Source organism: Coffea eugenioides, chromosome 3 (assembly GCF_003713205.1).
Source record: "Coffea eugenioides isolate CCC68of chromosome 3, Ceug_1.0, whole genome shotgun sequence".
NCBI classification, from domain to species: Eukaryota; Viridiplantae; Streptophyta; class Magnoliopsida; order Gentianales; family Rubiaceae; genus Coffea; species Coffea eugenioides.
The window spans coordinates 3,269,865-3,288,912 of record NC_040037.1 but is presented as its reverse complement, the minus strand read 5'-3'; the positions used below and the strand labels follow the sequence as shown (position 1 = coordinate 3,288,912).

Sequence of the window (19,048 nt, the reverse complement as noted above, 5' to 3'; positions counted from 1 at the left end):
TAGGGGAAATGACAAGCAACATGATGTATCGTAACAAGAATCACTCACTGTCATTGTCAATACTCTATAATGATTTAACATTATTCAATTGTGTGGGACATTTTAGTATTATGAGAACAAATCAATAAACATACATTATCTTCATAAAATTTGAGATTTAAATAAGGGCAAATTATTGCAGTTTGAGGCCTTCCATGTGTTTCTGATAAGGTTCAAAGTTTTTCTGGATGGGATTTGGCATTTGGATTGAAAATTAGCTATTATTAGCTATCTCCACGGTCACAATTCTAAAGGGCCCGATGAACTGATGGAAATTGTCCTCTTCTGCACCCCCACCCTTCTCCGCATAATTTTTAATACTAGTTTATTTGTGCATCCCATGAGGGTGTCCAGTTTTGGTGAAGTTATTTGTTGTGTGTGTGTGAAGTTAAGAGTAGGTATGTGCGAATTTAACGGTCGAAGAGTGATAATTCAAGATACGTAGTATATTGTTTTGTATAAGTCTGTACATTATCAAAAACCGGTCATTATAGAATAGAAAACTCATACAAAGAGCCGTAGACAAAAGCACTATTTATATTAACAAAAATAAATGGTTGCATGGTAGAAAACTAATGTCCATAGCTAGTGCAAAACTATAGGAAACAAACCTATTTAGCTAAATTTACCCACACATGACCACGAATAGATGGATATAAGTATCTTATGTTTTTGCATATGGGCATAAATGGGTTACCCAAGAATACCCATTTAATTTTATTGGGTAACTCATCAAACCCAATTAAATCATTTAAATTGTCTTTTCCCAAGCCTTCTCTCTTCCCCCACCCATTTTTTTTTTCAAATTCTTCATTTTGTCAGGATGTTAACTACTTTTGTTTCATTATTATTATTATTATTTATTGGTTTTATCTTATCATTTTATTTTCTCTTAGTTTATTAACTTGTTCATTTTTTAGTATTACCAATTTATGACAAGTTTTAGTCTATTTTTCTACCTTTTCAAAATAAAATTTTAAATTTACACACGAAAAAAATGCTAGGAGTTCAAAATTTTTGAATTAAGTTTTTATATTAACTTTTATAGTACTTAGTTCAAATTTTTGTATTCTTATTGTTCAATTGTTAAATAGTATGTAATTTTGCGACATAGAGTATGGATGAGAAAAAATATAGTAATTAGGCTTATTGAACATTATAAATAAATATTTAAAACTAATAATGGGTGCAAAGGTGATATAAATTAATAATTTAGTTTACAAAAATAAATTTAAATAAATTTACAAAAAATTAAAATAAATGGGTGAGCCTCCAATTGCTTCCACGTAATAAGGCAATAAAAGTAACGTTGCGTGACGGTGCCCGGAAAGAGTATAATCAATGCAAGTATACATGGTCAAAAACTGTAATAATTCTCCAGGCATTCTCATCAAATTCTTTGACCATACAGATATGGTATCTTGTCTCAAGAAACTACCCAAAACTCCAGCATTTGTTCATGCCGTCAACATATAAACATCAGATTTCAAACTCCAGAATTTCTTTTAGTGCATTAAAAGCATAAATGCACCATTATCACTGCATGTATTGCCACACCGACTGATCTTGAAGATAACATGCTAAAAATGATTGCAGTTGGTGCACAGGTAAAATCAGTATCAATACATGCTGGCACATGTACGTGCTTGTAGCATAGATGGAAGCAAATTGGGGACTTCAACAAATTTTATTCACAAAAAGTCACTTCAGAGAATTATAATTACAAACTTGGAGTAATTGATAAATGACATTTTGAACATGCTTCACATATGTGGAGCAAATGCCACTTCATTATTTAATCCATAAATATCATATTGATCATGATCATTATCTTTACATATCGTATCAAGCATTCTTGGAGCTACATTTGTTTGAGCTTCAATGTGACAGGAGACCCTGGGGTAGGGGTAGGGGTACTATCGAGCCGAGTCGAACTCGATCAGAATCAGTGCTATTTGAGCTCGAACTCGAACGAGTTAATAAATTTGGACTCGAATTTGACTCGATAAAATAAAATTAAACTCGAGCTCAACTCGTTTGAACTCGAGTAAATATCAAGCCCGATCTACTCGAGATCGAGCTCGAGTTTTGAACTAAACCTATAAATTTTTTCTCAAAATATATAATATAAATATAATATGAATATATAATATAAATATAATATGAATATATAATATAAATATAATATGAAAACTCGATTAAGCTCGTCAAGCACTCGAGTATTTATTTTTGGAGCTCGAACTTGACTCGTTGAATGTAACGAGTAGCTCGAGCTCGGTTTGACCAAACTCGAGCCAAGCTTTTAACCAAGCCGCTCGCGAGTAGCTTGCGAGCGGCTTGACTTAATTGCACCCTTACCTACTCGCGAGCGGCTTGACTTAATTGCACCCTTAGGTAGGGGGTGAGACCACCCAACTAATAGCTTTCCAATCAAGCCTTTTAAAACAATTAGCATGTAATAAGTGGATACAAATCAAAGAGCTCCCTCTATATCATCAAACAACAGGAACATAAGAGTATAAAGAAAATTCGTCCTTTGACTTGAACTAAGTCATACAAAATGACTATCACCTACGAGGTTCAGTCTCTTGAAAGATGGGGAATGATGCAATCCTTTTTAAGGAAAACTGGTTAAGAATGATAGTATATACCTGCAAAATTTCAAACTACTATCCAGCTTCTTTTGATAGTTTGCCAAGTTCCATCCTAAATTTCGACTAATAAGAAAGCACTAAATGTGGGAGAAAGAGAAACAACAAATGAAATAAACTGCAGAATCCAAATGAAATGCTGAAAACAGAGACAAAATTTCAAGTTTACCAGAATGCAATGGAAGAACTTCTTGGACTCATCGTCATGTCTGAAGGGCTCAAAAGCAGAAATCCAGCAAAAGATTAAAAACATATTTGGCTCTAAGGACGCAAAATACTTGAACCCAACCAATCAAATATGGCAGGCAGAGTAAAGAAGAAAGCGGCTTCCAAGGGTAGATAAAAATATGACCGAAAATAATTAAGAACCTGACATAAGAATCATCTTCCAGGATCAAATTTAGAGTATATAAACGATCAACAAATTTGTAATAAAAACTAATCCAAAAAATCCAAAACAATAGGTACTTGAAAATAGTGTGTGCTGCGAAAACAATACGCATTGGGGAATTGCCCCAAAATCACCCCAATGACCCTATCTTCCCTACTATCAGTATTAGAGCAGTAATTGGACCCAGCTATAAATCAGAAATATGCATGCAAAGAATGAATCCAATGAGCATTTAAGAGCAAAAGAACAACTGGCAAAGCCTCAAACTTGGTATAATTTAAATGCCATAACAAAAGGATAAACATAAACGAATCAAATACCCACAATTTGAAACATTTATAATCTCAATTACTTTATTAACTGAATTGCCTTTAAATTTTTTGCATAATTCGGTTGGTTTTAGATATCATAGAAAATGGAGAAGTTCTTGAACTAATTTATGATGGGGTTGGGACAGCAGATGGAGAAACCAATCACACTGATGGATCTCAATCTACCATCCAACAGCATCATTATGAAAAGACTCAATAACCAAGCCTACAAGCTCACATCAATAACTAATTAAAGGGTGAAATTGGGAGATAAGGGTTAGCTAGTAAAATCACATTGCCACATCACCTACCAGGCACCAGCCGCGCATCCGAACTTAGTCCTAACTCCAACAAATCAAATGTTCACCTGATATTCCATATTTAGCCTCCTAGTCAAGGTGTCCATAGGGGACCATGACTACTGTTCATAAGCCAACTCTCCTTTTTATTCCTTTTAGGATTCATTCTGTTACTCCTCCTACTTCTCTAATTATTTTCTTCGAAATTATTTCTGGTTGGAGTTTTTAAATCAATAATTGTACTTGCGCTTCCTGACCCAAAGAATAAAAAAGAAGAAGAAGAAGAAGGAAAAAAAAAAGAGTATTGTTCTTAGAAGCAATTCCTTATACTTTTGTCTACCACTATTGGATGATCATAACATTGGGATTCCTATTGAATCAGAATATGTGTTGATACATAAGATTGCACTTCCATTTAGACACGAGCCAATGAGGTGGAACTTGATTGATGCACCCATTCTCTTTTGCCTGCTGAGTAACACATGGAAATCTAATCATCGCTAAATACTTTTTAAGTGGTTTATAGGCTTAGGTGCATGCTCTACCGGCTTGCTGCTGCAAATCAGCAACCAAATTTGGTACTCCACGTAGCAATTGCTAGCTGCTTGCTGAATATGTTGCCACCAAGATGATGTTCTTGGCAATCAATCACTTGGCTCACTAATTTATTAACTTGCTTTGGGGTCATGCGTTTCAGATGTGTACAAATTTGAAGCAATTAATCATTTAATCAACCCTCTTCACTTGTAGAATTCATTGGAAGAACAAGGACCATGATGGCAGCAATGACAAAAGGTGGCCGGGATCAAACAATTGAAGTGCTAATTGTTTTCTTAGTATAAACCACGTACCATTACTGATGATCAAATTCTTCTATGCAGATACCACCTTACCAACACAGCTTCGAGCCTTGTCGAAAAGTAGGAAATTAATGCTCTAATTTTTATAGTCTTGCCAATCACATTATACGCACACATACATGTATTTTCAGCTAGCATCACGAATGTATGATATGAAAATGAACGCACTTTTTCGCGGATCTTAGATATGGAGTACTCAGTGATGCACATTTGCGAGAAAACAACAAATCCTTGCCTTCCTCCCACAATCTTTTTTTCTTTTCTTGGTAAATATTGAAGAGTATAATACGAATGGACCAAGACAGTAATAGTATCCGATCACATACAAAGTAACAAGATCCAGGCTGTGTCTGAAATGTAGCTTCTCAAAAAGAAATACAATTACATCAAGCAACACTAAATAATCACAATATCACATATTACATAAATGACGATTAGGTACGACACCTTACAACTCATACACTTGCTTCCCAGTGAATTTTACCTCAATTGGGCTAATGTTCTTCCCGATTGATCTGAGGTTCACCCCAACTCCTTGACGTCCGGGGTTCACCTTCTCTGGGTAGACACCATCTTTCGGGTGCAAATATTGCACCTCACCATTAGGGAAAACCCTGTAAAACTGGTAGCTAATCTTGTACTTGGACCTAAGTCTAGTGCCAAGAGCTAAGCATTGCTCTTTCCTAGCCAATTTGAGCAAGTTTGGACCTTGTCTCATTATGGCTGCACCACCAGTAGGCATCTCAAAAATCTGTTCTTTCGGGGAATCCCATGTGATAACATAGAATTCCTCGACTTGGGCCTTCCTCAATAGCCCTCCTGTGCTGCCTGCAAAGATTGGTGATGGGGTGTTTGGGTCCAATTGTGGTGGGGTGAATCCCGCTGGTGCCGCTTTTGTGGACGCTTCCTCTGCCATGGCCCTGATGGTCCTTGTTGCCATGTTGGTCTTGATTGGCTTAGGACTTGCAAATGCAACCAGGGATGATTGCTTCCATGGCACAGTAACTCGGTCACTTGGGGAGGAAAGAGTTGGGGTGAAGAGGGAGGCTTGAGTTGCCATGGCCATGGTTGGATTGAAGAGAGAAATGATGAAGAATTGAGATGGTGTCTGTAGTATTCGAGTTTCGCGAGATTTGTTGATGAAAGAAAGGTTCTTTCCTTGTGTGCAAGCCAGCCGAGTGTGATATTGGATGGGTGGTGGAAATGTGGATATTGGATAAGGTAGGTTCTGCTATAGACCAATTAGAATGTGTGATTTTGATACGCAGTCTTTGCTTGACTTCACTTTGTTGCCAAGTGTACTCCTGCAGATAGATGGCAGTATCTAAAGCCAAGATACTATGCTTATTAACAGATGAGGTACACATGCAAATTTGCAGCATCATCATCCGGTTGCTATACTTTTGGCATTCAAGAAGCACAGCCAGCTAAATGAGTTCCAAATTACTTTGAAAATGAGAATGGAAGATGGGTAGGATCATTGCCCAAAATTAAACACTCAAATGACATGCCTCTTTTGTTTGTCCGTGTGAATGTGTTTATACAGAATTGATTTGCGATAAAAGAACCTGCAAAGGCAAAGTATTCAGAACACTCAGCAGTGGTAATGTTCCGAGGGTGTTTTAAAAACAATCAGTTACAGTTTGACAGTTGAATAAGTGGGAGAATCAGAATCCACGGCCGTCTTGGAATTAAGCTCCAACCAATATAATCCGCTTGTGTAACGAATTTCGAATTGTTCAAGTTTAGCCATTCCTTTTCTGCCTTGTGAATTAAAAATTCTATCTTCATTTTTTCTTTTTTCTTTTTTTTCCTTAGTTTCCTTCTTTGAGTCTAACAAAAAAACAAAAAAAAAAAAAAAGGAAATTACTACCAATTTGATCTAAACTCTGTAATCCACTTATAAAGGAAATTTTGGAAATGGCTACTGAAATTCTTGCAATGCCATGCACCTTGTTCCAAATAAGGTAAGGGCCAAGTAGACCCAAACCCTAAAACATAAGGTCAATTTGTGCAATCTTCATGACTTTGCATTGTCTAAACCCAACCGTTACAACGAATAAGCAATGGAAGGCCCATTACGGCACGCTGAAATGGTGACACGTTGTCGTTTTGGTAACTTTGGAAATTGGAAGCTAATGAAAGCGTGGAACAAAGTTAAGCCACCCTTTGTCCGCAGAAAGCAAGGCATTGCAGTTGCTAGAGAAAAGTAGTCCCCCCCAAAAAAAAATAAAAATAAAAATTCCAACATCAAGCAAATTTCAGGCTTCGGATTTCAACCGTGAGGAACATCCTGTAACATGGTAAGTGCAATTTTCTTGTGTAGATACCAAAATTTTACCATTTTATTTTTCTTCATTTTATTCCTATTTTTATTTATTTTAGTTAAATTTTATTTATTTGAATTTATTTGGTTTCATTTCTATTTCTTGCAAAAAATCATTTTAGAAAAATCGGCAAAAGAAAAGAAAGAAAAGAAAAAAAAAACAAAAATCAAATTCAGTTTTGCAAAAAAAAAAGGAAAAATTATTAGCCACGCGCGCATGCATAGCACACATTGGTTTCTTCTCAAGCAGTACATGGCCATAGACGAGGCCATAGTACAGTAACTGCAGCTGCATTTTTTCATCCAATTTCCACCCATTTTTTTTGCAATTTTTCTTTCCCTTCAAGCTTCTCAGTACAATGCCAACTCATCTTAAGTGAAAACATCAAGAATCTTCTGGAATCAAGCCATCCAATGGCTTTAAAGTTGCCAAGAAACCCAACTCTAATCTCCACCTTTGCTTCTAGGTTTTGTGTGAGGGGCGTTTTGATCCTATAAATGAGATAAAATGCGACCATTAGGGTAGGAAAAAAAAAAGAAAAAAATAGTGAGAGGCGGCGGAAGAAAGAAAAACAGATAAAAAAAGGAGCGAAAACAGAGAAAAAGGAGGAGGAAAAAGTGCAGAAAAATTTTGTAAGAACTTGAGTCAGGTTGAACGGGCAGTCCTATTCAGAGGCCATTTTCATCTTTTTCTTGACTTTTTTGGATTGATTCGTGATTTCTGGATACTCTATGGACATATTAGAGGAGTTTTCATGCTGAAAGTTTCCTGAAAAAACACCTGCAAGCCTCTCGAATTAAGCTCCCAACTCATTAGCTCGCCAGTTCTTGAAGTTTTTTGTAGCAAAAGTGTGGGTTGGTTGATCCAGGTTGGAACGCGTATTTTTGTTAAATTCTTCCCATTTATTCGGTGCTGCGAAATATTAGAGGTAACATCACTCATCCTTTCTCGTTCGTTTCACTCAAATTTGTTCCGGATGAGTTAGAATCTCGCTGCACCTTTTCTTGCTTTCTTCTTTGATATGTTTTTCTCTTTTTTTCTCTTCTTTTTCATGAACCCCTTAGCTTAGATCTGTTATAGCCTCATGTTAAATGTGGTAAAGTTGAGTTCTGGGTTGCATGATTTTGTTTTTGGTCCAAATTTTGATGATTTTTGGTGGTATCATGTAGTGGCGGAGCCAGAAAAAATTTTCAGTGAAGACAAAAGCAACTCTAAAATTTTTTACCTATTCTTTTTTTAGTTTTTTAACGAAAAAAATATTCACCAACAAATATAAATGATGCATATATTTCATTAAAACATCAAAAGACAAACTCAAAATTATTAATGTAATAATAATTTTATTTCAAAAGTAAACTAAACCATTTACAATTGCTCATGACGAGTTTTCATATTTTGATAACGGTTTACAACCTTTTCATTTTGAATTTCACGAAATATATTTTTCTCAGTATAAATAACTAAACAATTATTCATTCAAGTGTCTCTCATTCTATTTTGTAACCGATTCTTCACTATATTCATCATTGAAAAAACCCTTTCTACGGTCGCTGTAATAGCAGGTAAAATAAAAAACAACTTTAAAAGCATATAAACCAATAAATACACAAAACTCCAGGGGGTACACTTGAAATTATATCAAATTTTTATAGGTATTATAAAATTTAAGGGGGGCAGTGAGGGTCTATAAACCAATAGATACACAAAACTCCAGGAGGCACAGTTGAAATTACATCAAATTTTTATAGGCATCATAGAAATTTAAGGGGGCCAGTGCCCCCAGTGTAAATACGCCACTGGTATCATGCATGCTGATGAAATAAAGAAAGAATGTAGAAGATGACTTCAAAAGCTGTTTTCGAAGCTTGCATGAAGAACTTTCAAAATTTTTATTTTGACCCCAAACTTTTGCCTAATTTCACTATAGCCCAAAACCTTCTGCAATTGAATCATTTTTCCCCTGTTAAGTTTTAATCATCTTTTGCATGTTTAAATGTGTCTTTTAAGAAAATTATTTCTAGGCTTTGGGGGCATAATCAGGGTTTAATAATTTTTTAGTTGGTTTTTTATTTTGTTCGGTTTTAGTAAAATAAGATGAGAATTGGTTTAGGATTATTTGTTTGGGTTTGGCAAATGGGTTGTTGGCTTATTTTCTGGGTTTTGACTTGGGTTTAGGAGGTTAAAATCCAACATTTTTTGTTGGGTTTTTGCTTGGTCAAAAGATAGCAGGCCCGCATTTGTTTCTTGGATTTTAGATTGGGCCAAGGTAGTTCTGGTCCAAGTGCTAATAAAAATGATGGCCCAAGGCCATTTTCTGGTCAAACCAGAAACATTAATTGCATTTCAACCCCTATACTTTTGAGTAGTTTTATTTTGCCTCTAATAACTTTATATTTCTTTCAATTAGGTCCCTAATTTAATTATATTTTGGTACATAAACTTTATTTTTCTTTAATTTTAATCCCTAATCTTTGTAATAATTATAATTTAACCCTAAAAACTTTCTTAATTTTTGCAATTAGGTCTCTAACAGTTTTGATTTCTTAAATATAAGTTACTTGTCTTCTTTAATTGTTAATTATACTTCATTTAAGTGCTTTAATTGGTAGATTTCATGATTATTTCTATTTCTTTATAATTAAATTGGTGCCTTGATTATTTTGTTGATTTTAGAGCATAAATAGGACAAATTTCACCTTATTTAACCAAAACTTTAAGGAAGGTAATCTTTTTTATTATTTTAAATTATTTTATGTGCTACAATGTGTTTTTTATGTGTAATTGCATGTTTTGAATGATTTTCTTTTAATTATTCATTTTAAATTTCATTTATTTTATTTAATTTTGATGATTATTTGAGAGGCATTTAAATGTCAAATTGTAATAGATATATGCTCAAGACATGTATTTAGTTAAGCTATGTAATAGATAGGATTTAATTTTGCCAAAAATGTATTTAGTTAGATAAATGTAATAGCTAGACTTTTATTTGCGTTTATTTGCTTGTGTGCTTGTATACTTGCGTGTTTACGTGTTTACTCACTTCTTTAGGGTTTTTGCATCTAGATATTATGTTTATGTGCTATGTGCTCTATGTGTTTTACGTGTTTACTTGTTTTAATTATGTTTTATATGATTTATTTAGTTATAATAAATGCATGACGTCACAACACTAGTCCAACACTAATTGTGACCTTTCTCCCTGACTTCTCACTAGTCCAACGCTAGTGAAGAGTTGTAAAAATGGGCTAATCTAATGTTAGACCCTTTAAACCGTTTTCATGCTAGATTCACATTTTGTGTGACATTTATCGCATTTCATACATATTCTTCATTTTTAGGATATTTTCTTGTCCCTTTGTGCGCCAAACATAACATTTAGACTTGCATTTCATTTAAAAAAAAAATTAGATGTAGGCTAGTCCATTCACTTGATTGGGTTAGAGAGTCATCTTTCAAATATGGGAAATAAACGAGTATGGTTTGTTAGTTTTAGCACGCTCTCATCCTCTCTATAAAAAGGAAAATTGAAATCACAAATCTTAGTCCCCCGTACCCGTTATGTTGTATTCCTTTCCTTTAAATCACGTATATTTATATATTATAATTTTTCTTTTCTTCAAGTCTCATATTTTGTATATTCGTGACCTCTTCTAAGAATCATTTTGGGTATCACAATTAACGTGATTCGTACCAATTAAATTTTGAAGAGATATTCCGACTCTCTCGATATCCTTTAAATCTAGATTTGCATCCATGTTGAAACATCCAAATGTGATAAGTTTTATAGGTTAGATTAAGAAAATTTTCGACTAAATCTTTCAACTAGTTTTGATTAGATTGAAAGGGTGCCTTAAGTTTGATTCTATCAATTCTTTGCCTTCTCTTTTTTCAACCGTGACTTCCTAACTCTTTTCTTTTGTATTCAAAAATTTGGAGTCATCTAAAAAGGATTTTATCTATTTTTTTTTATCAAAAATACATTTTTAGGTGATTTGGTACACCTAAACTCGATACCAAGTGGCGACTCCTATTTTTTCTAAAAACCCCTTTTAAACTATTATTTTGGACCAAAACCGTTGTACTTTTTAAGTCCCATTTTAGACCCTTTTTCTTTTGTTTATTCTCTAAAATAAAAACTTATTTTTCACTCATCATTTTCAAATAAATTCAAATTTTCTCAATAACCTATAAATTTATTTTATTTTCAAAAAATTGGGCGCGACATCTTGTCTGTGACATATTTGTCTATACTTACTAGTATAAATTTGTGAGGCCTTCAGTTATATAATGCTATTCTGTTGTTCTCTAGTTTAGGGTGCTCATTAGTTTCAAAGCATTTAAGGGATTTTCTCTATTACAGTTGGCATGAAATATGTGACAGATTCATATTAGTAAAGAGCCTGGCAAGAATTCACTGTTCTTGTTTTTTCTTGCTTAAAAAAAAAGTACAAAACTTACGTAGTCTGAGCCATGTCTTAGACTTTATTCATGATTTGATGCGTCGTGTACTCTTTGCTTTGAATGTTTTGGTGAATGAATCTGTCCCCAAATTGCGTATGTACTGAAGCATGGATTACGAACTCTCTTGCATGAATTGCTTCATAAAATTCCTTTAAGCATTACAGAGAAAAAGTACTCATAAATCGTGGTCTGTTTTCATTGGAAGTGTACTAGGAAAGGTTTGATCATTTTGCATATACATCGAAGGTGAAGTTTCTTGAACTTAAAAAAGAAAGGGTGGCCCTTCGGGGTTCGGTCCAGTGGTTGTAGTCCCAGTTGGGGGAGAGCCACGTCCCAGGTTCGAGTCCCCGGATTTACCTGGTCGGTGATGTTGGGCAGCCTCTCCCGGCCACGCAGTGGGATTAGTTGGGTCGTACGGTAACCAGTCCTCGAACCCAGATACCCACTGCGTTAGAAAAAAAAAAAAAAAGAAAGGGTGAAGTTTTGGAAGTGATGGGATTGGATCAACCATAATTCGCGGAAAGCAGAAGGACTCCTGGCAATCGGGTGGCATTAGTACTAATTCATCACAACAAATTTGTGGAGTTGATACAGATGCCACCCAATTTGGTCATTTCGAATTCTTATGGCAGGTATTTAGAATGTAGTCTCCATCAATTTCAACATTTTGTCTAAAAGGTTATGGAATACATAAACTTGCAAAATGCCACGGTACAAGTGTGAAGCTGCCATGATAAGAGACAAAGGTATTGGTCTATTAGAGACGGATCCCTACCAATTAATGGTGCTTTCATTTGTTTTCCTCAAATTCTGGTTGCTGGCATAATTTAATCACACAAAATTGTGCTTGGTATCATAGTCCGGATAAAAGGTAACGCCGATTTTCTACAAACAGGTAAATAACGATTTTATACAGCAAAGGATACAAGAGATCACAATGGAAAAGAAACACAAACAGGTAAACAACGATTTTCTACAGTAATTGATACAAGGTAACAAGAAGAAGAACAAGTGACAAAACTCTGCATAAAACTGGGAGATTTAAAAGTTGGCAAGCCAAAAATATTTTTTGGAGTATGTATAGCTTCCTGATATCTACACGATTCAAAATTCCAGGTACGGTCCTTTTGCGCTTCAGATTGAGATACTGTTGGGAATTCCCTTGCCTGTAAGTCCTCCAACCTTGCTATAATCAGAGCTGTTAGGAATTAGCAAGGTATAAGGCATCTTTACAGGGCCGGTCCGGTTCTTATATTTCTTGTCAGTGTTCCTTGCAAGTATATGGTTCTCAATTTCTACCAGTTTGGCACCAAATCTAGTAAATGCATCTCGTGGTATGGTATCTGAAGTCCATTCGGGGTTGTCTCTCTGACCAAGGTAAATCTCATCTGAAGAATGTCGTGACAGTATCTCTATTAATGACACGCCGAGGAGGGTCTGGAACTGAGCTGTAATGGTTTTGAGGAATGCCAGGTCAGGGTTTGACGCGAGCTCAGCGTATTCAGGAGTGCCTGGCTCGGGCATGAATCGGCGGCTCACAGTTGGACGATTAGGAAGGTAGCCAGCATAAGGATATTGCCCAAAATTTACTGCAGCATGAAGAGCAGAAGCTATCCAAATGATGATAGTACATGCTTGAACAAGTTCATCTCTTGTCTGCATTTGAGGCCACCATGGCTCATCTTTCAAGTCACCGTGTCCAACATTGCGTAACTCTGTCCACCATGACTGGAGTTCAGAATCACCTTGTACCATGCCATCATTATGATAATAGAATGAGCAGTACTCCCTGACCCATTCTTCAATTGCTGACCAAATTTCGAGCCCATCAACAGCAAAAGGATAATCTTCTATTAGGAGCTTGAGGCCATGGGGCTTAGTTGAGTCTGGAACTGCGATTCCTCTGCAGAGAGGAAACACAAGTTATTAATGAGAAAAATCAATGTGGTTCGTACTGATTTTACAGTAAAAGCCATTTCATCTAACCTTTTAAGAAGATCAGCAGGGAGTGCTTGCTCTGGGAAAACCCAATTCTTATAAACAGCAGAAGACATCTCCAGCGCAAATTTTGTTGGGAAGACTGTCATCTCTAGTACCCCACCTGCATTGATGAGGGTATGCCTTGCCAAGGCATTTATGTTCATTGTATCCCTGAAATGGGGTTGCAGAAGCTTGTACATCGGATGCAGCGCACTTAAATGCCTGTTGGTTGCAATTATAAATGGCTCTATCACTGCATGAGTGTACAACCTGCAGCAAATTGAACTACACTAGTTAAGATTCTAAATTTATACAGCACTGAATATTCTGCTTTGACAGTAAACGCACCAGTGACTTATGAGTTGATGGTAGCCAGAATCATTTACAGCCACATAAGCCTTTGCGAGCTGCCAAACTGAGCCTTCAGTGCCATGTTCAGCTGGTGTGAATACTTCACTCTGGGCACCATGTTTGTCTCCTTGTGGATGTGGTAAGCTCAACTCAATTGCTAGTGGCTTCAGTGTACCATCATCTTGGAGTAAGAGGATGGTGCGGCTGGCATAGGTTTTTGTGGTGGTTGTGTTAATCCTTCTAAGGTATGGCATCAATGCATCATGATGGTCTAATATGAATAGTTTGCTATGCCTCAGTGCCTGAATTTGCAGGTATAAAGATGTCAAATCAACTTCAAGTTAAGCGTGAATAAACACAAGGGAAATGAACCAAGGCATGGAGCATGCAACTTTCTTCTCCTGTCTAGCTACTACATTGACAAGATTAAAAGGACCAATAGCGTACATCATCTACAGTTTGCCCATTCATGTTTTTCTCAATGTGCTCCCTTCTGATTGTGCTGGTCTGATTGCCGTACACTATGGGGTCCAACTTGCTAGTAGGTGGAAATTCCTGATAGAGAAAGAATCAGGTAACATTTTGATCTGAAACTCATTAAGCATGAAACAGGTAGTCTAAGGAAGGTTAATTTACCTGTAGACTCCGGATAATTACAGGATTTACTCCAGCTAGCATTTCGCGGCCAAATTCTTCATCTGTTCTCCAGGCAGTTTTATCCTCTGCAAGAATGCAAATACCCATGTAGGTCAGGCTATCAGAATACATGAAACTTATATGAATTATCTGTATGAATCTAATTCTATAAAAGAAGAATTAAGCCTCTAGATTGGGAAACCCAAATTAGCTGTCAGAAGTGGTCTTGAAGTACCTTTGATTACACTAGGAACTGGGAATTTCATCATTCCCTCACCATCGGAACGGACAAGTTCTTTGAGCAGCTCCCATGAGATGCAGTGCTTGAGCTTATCCATAGCACGAGAAGGTAGCTTAATTCCTCCTTCATACAGGTCTAATACATCTTGAAAGCTGTCAAACTCGTTGAAAGTTTTGTCAAACACAGATGCAACCTCTGGGAGCAGCACCTGACCCACAGATTTAACAGCATAGGCAATGAAATCTGCAAATTTCACGTGACTGAACTTTTCATCTCTTGGAACGTAAATGCTTAAATCTAGAAGCCGCAATCTGCTTTCTGTTGTGGGATCTGTAAGGCCAATGGAAAACCAGTTGATCAGAATACTTTCTTGTCAAAACTACTTTGTCCAAATTAAAGTTCTGGAAGTCTATTGGCTGAAAGCCGTAATATCATTGAGCACTGCATATATGTTTATGATGCTGACCTTTTTTAGTTGGTGCACGACCTGTTCTTCCTCTGCGGGGATATGGATACTGCTTAGATCCACCAAGAACCGGACGTTCATGTTCCGGTCCCCCATTAGGGTTTCCCAAATCGTTATAGTATGCATAATCATAAACTCTATCCCATTCTTTAAGCATTCCCGTTCCATTTCCTCGAAGATTATCAAGCTCTTCTTCTCTGTAGGGCCGCAGTGCCTCTGGTGTATTACTTGGCAGGTATGTCTGGAAATAGGAATGTGGATCTGCTAGTTAGTTTTGCTTATTGTTTTCCATCAATTTTAGTAATTCCATGAATTGTCAATGATTTTTTCCGTCTCATTTCTGTGATATGGCTAGAAATTCCTTTTATCCTACCCAGAACCAGTAAATTTAGCAAATGTCTACTATGGGCTTGGCTGTGCTGTCAACTGTCAAGAATAATGACATTCAGCAGGTGTTGCTTCCAATTTCCCAATGAATTATATTAAGGACACTTATCTTGGCCCGATAGGATAAAAAGATGCTTGTGAGTCTGCCACCAAAAAGCTAAACATGATAATTAAATTGTCAATTATTAAGGTTTGAAAAATTGGTTACTACTCACAACATCCACTCCTTTATATCAAACCCTGTTGGCTATTTGTCTCATCCCTAGCTATCATAGCAATAAATGAAAGATGACAGCTAAGTATGTGCTTTAGCTATTAAGTAATGATCAGTTTTAGGACAATCTAGTGATGCTTATCCTTATGAAACTCACATATAAAAGCAGTTAATTACTCTATGAAACTAACAAATCTATTATTGCTTTTTGCTGCTTTGCATGTTTGGCTAAATTACCTTGTTAGCAAAGAAGACACGATTGTATTTGTAACGATGTTGAGGATAGACCCAAGAATTGCAGACAAAGTGGAGTTGACCATGTCCAGGAACATCATCCAGGGTGACTGTCTTGAGGTAGAACTGACTATGGTGGTGGTTTCTAACTATAAGAGCACCAGGAGCTCCCATGGATTCATCCCACTCAAAATTGACGTCAAATTTAACATCTGTAGCTGATACTGATGTGAGTGTTGCGTTCCACTTCTCCAAGATTGCTGCTTTTCCAAGCTTTCCTCTCCCGTTTTCTGCAACAGTAAATAATAACAATAATGGTTGCTGCAGTTGTAAGTTATCCGCCACTTATTGCAGTAAATCAGAATGTCTTGGTTCACTTCATGCATAATCTGCAGTTGTATTTTGCTGCAGAACAAACGGAGAAAGGACAAAAGGGATTCTTTTTTCTTCATACAACTGAAGAACCAAGCCAATTAGGAGACTCGTTAGTGACAGAAAAATTACAGAATCAAGATTACCTGGATCAATCTGATCAGCACTGACGAGCTGAATGGAGACGCCTCTGTGGAAGAGCTCATGCAGTCTATCAAGTATAGAGGCACCAACATCTTTCACGTCCAAAATGTTCTTCTTCATCAAAACGACAGTCCCTTTGATCTTTGGGCGCTCTCCATTCTCAATTTCTATGGGTTTGTCTCGATTCTTTCCACAAACCGTCTCCAGCAATTTCCCCAACATCTCAGTAGAAGAACATGGTGGGAAAATCCCCATTGCAAGAAACTAGAAAGGTTCTCAGGACAGAGAATTACAAACTCCAAGAAAGTGTTTGAAGTGAGATGAAATGAAGGAATACATAAAGCTTTATATAGAAGATGGCTTCACCTGGTAAGAATAGTACTAGCAATTTTAACAGTAATATTCTATGTAATTATTGACTTGAGAGTGGACCTGAAATTTTTAAGACCAACTAAGCATGTGGTTTGAATGTTCAACGTTTTGGGAGGGATGGATATTAATGAAGACTACGATGCAGGTTGTGGTGGGGTTAAATCATACAAATGAAGGGGGTATACAACTACAAGGAAGTTTCAAAGTAACAATATGCATTTATTCTTTCTGTCACTTTATCAATTGGAAGGACCTGATTCCAACTTGGCCATCTTATCTGGCATAAAGGGTGAACATAACTTTGATGTTGATTACTATTGTAATATACATGGCATGCATGTCAGTTTACCCATGTTTCCTCTGATTGAGTTGTTGGTTGGGCAAAAAAAGATTCAGGTCTCCCATGTTTGTCTGTAAATACCTACCAGTTACCACTTTACCACATGGGCTGTGCTTGTACAGTTACAGCACTTGTAGCTTATTACTGTTTCAGATCCCTCCTTATCTTGACTCCAAGAAAGAAAAGTATTGCTGTATAGTAGTATATACTACCAAAGAGAAGTACAAGGAATACGGATGAGGGTAGTCAACCCTTTTCGGTCGGGAATTATCTGTATTTCTTAGGGTTGATGATCATCTCACTGGGCTTAATCGAGTAAATTACGTAAGATTAAGAGTCGGTTGGAATGATCAAAATCGATCAGTTCCGCGAAGCCCAGATGAAGCATTTTAGCGAGGAAAGAGTTTAGTGGGTGACTGACGCGGAATAGTAAAATCAAGGCCATCGAGACCTGCTGGGCTGTGCTTATTTGCTTGCAAATTTGTCAAAACAATGCTCCATTTCCTTTCTCTAGTTCTCAAAACCAAAAGAAAAATTAACCCCATAGCATTCTCGATCAAGCAACCAATGGGAGGCTTCCTTCTTCCTTGTACTCTTGTTATATCCAAAGTTCAAGAAATTTGCATGCAAAGATTGATCTTTTGAATTTCAGGTACTACAAAAGGATAGGACCTAATTCTGAAAAGCTTTAAAGATCGACCAAATTAAGAGGAGTTGTACTCCATCCGGGGTTTTGGCCTAAATGTGGTTCATCTCATTGCATTGGTGTGTGAATTGTGATGACAAGTATCCTTGGCATGACATATGTATCTTCGCCGCTCTCAATTGGCGGTCCAGAAAATGGGAGGCCGAGGGAAAAAATAAATGTTGACGCATCAATTACATGTACTACCTAAATACATGTACTACATGTTCAGGTACTACCTAAATAGTCACAGTCAATCCAATTTTTTTTTTAATATTCTTCAAATTTCATTTTCGGGACAGTTGGGGGAGAATTACATGGAGATGTTTATCCCTGGATCACAATCTTCACTAATTATAACTAGGCAAGAAATGGAGCAAATTGTTGCTTGTACAAAACATTTCCAAACTAGATCAAGAAAAGAAAATTGTTAACTGGTCACCATCAAACCACTGATAATACAAAACATGTCAGATGGAAATGTACTATGTAAATAGTACTACTGTATATATACTATTGCTTTACGTGGACGAGTGAGCGTCAGCTTGGATCATTTGTTTCCCGGATCCTGAGGATTTCTTAACTAGAAAGTCTCAAAGACAAGAATTCCATAATACATATATATATACTCTTGGGCTTGGTGCTACCACCAAGCCCTTAAGGCTTTGGTGGGGTGGGAGGCAAGGGTTCACACCAAAATGTCACTCTTGTGGCTCTGCTTCAAATCCAGACGGGTGCGTAATGCACCCGTCTGATCCGGTGATGGTTCTGTCCCTATCGGTCCCCATAGGTTCAGTTGAACCTCTCCGTAGATAGAGTAGGAGTAGAGATGACAATTGACAAATATATATATATAGAGAGGGTTTGGGAGTTTTCCAAATGTATAATGAAATTAAATGCATCATTGATTTGGTTTAGTCTCCACATTGAGAAATCTTCTCTTGATATCTTTCTGTATGTAAATTTTTTTTTTTTTTTTTTTTTGCACTAGGGAAAGAGTTGAGGAGATGGATAAAGTAAAAGAGAATTCTGTTTCAAGAACTACTCATGTACAACAATCGCCTTCGTATTACACTTGTATAAACAAACTTATACAGATTAATATGTATTGTGGAAGCATAGATTAATTGAAGCAGAACTCACCTCATACCAAGAAAACTTCCAACTCATAATCCCGAGAACGTAATACTATATGGTTTCCAAAGTCCAACAATTATTTGACTTACAAATGAGAGATTGGCTGGCTGCACAAGTCTCTGAATCTGGGAAACATTTCCTAAAATA

At 36.5% G+C, this 19,048-nt stretch overlaps 2 protein-coding genes across 2 annotated transcripts; both read right to left on the bottom strand.

The window, feature by feature from the left end:
- Positions 1-4,787: 4,787 nt before the first annotated feature.
- Positions 4,788-5,719, bottom strand: LOC113764618 (photosystem I reaction center subunit II, chloroplastic-like). Its single transcript, XM_027308570.1, has one exon. The coding sequence runs from the start codon at positions 5,615-5,617 to the stop codon at positions 5,000-5,002; it is 618 nt and encodes a 205-aa protein (XP_027164371.1). The 5' UTR covers positions 5,618-5,719; the 3' UTR covers positions 4,788-4,999.
- A 6,488-nt stretch (positions 5,720-12,207) lies between these two features.
- Positions 12,208-16,862, bottom strand: LOC113765110 (probable linoleate 9S-lipoxygenase 5). The gene is made up of 9 exons (XM_027309170.1): positions 16,370-16,862; positions 15,855-16,141; positions 15,017-15,257; positions 14,545-14,880; positions 14,310-14,395; positions 14,121-14,228; positions 13,671-13,975; positions 13,329-13,592; positions 12,208-13,245 (listed from the first exon to the last, which is right to left on the bottom strand). Exons 1-9 carry the CDS (start codon positions 16,620-16,622, stop codon positions 12,477-12,479), a joined length of 2,649 nt encoding a protein of 882 aa, XP_027164971.1. The 5' UTR covers positions 16,623-16,862; the 3' UTR covers positions 12,208-12,476.
- Between the last annotated feature and the right edge of the window lie 2,186 nt (positions 16,863-19,048).

Bases quoted from the DNA above. Each gene is read 5' to 3' on its own strand.
- LOC113764618 (XM_027308570.1), bottom strand. From the start codon at position 5,617: ATGGCCATGGCAACTCAAGCCTCCCTCTTCACCCCAACTCTTTCCTCC.
- LOC113765110 (XM_027309170.1), bottom strand. From the start codon at position 16,622: ATGGGGATTTTCCCACCATGTTCTTCTACTGAGATGTTGGGGAAATTG. The intron at 14,881-15,016 runs GTCAGCATCATA...TTGGCCTTACAG, and splicing joins TCGTGCACCAACTAAAAAAG to ATCCCACAACAGAAAGCAGA. The intron at 13,246-13,328 runs GTTAGATGAAAT...TCCTCTCTGCAG, and splicing joins CCTGCTGATCTTCTTAAAAG to AGGAATCGCAGTTCCAGACT.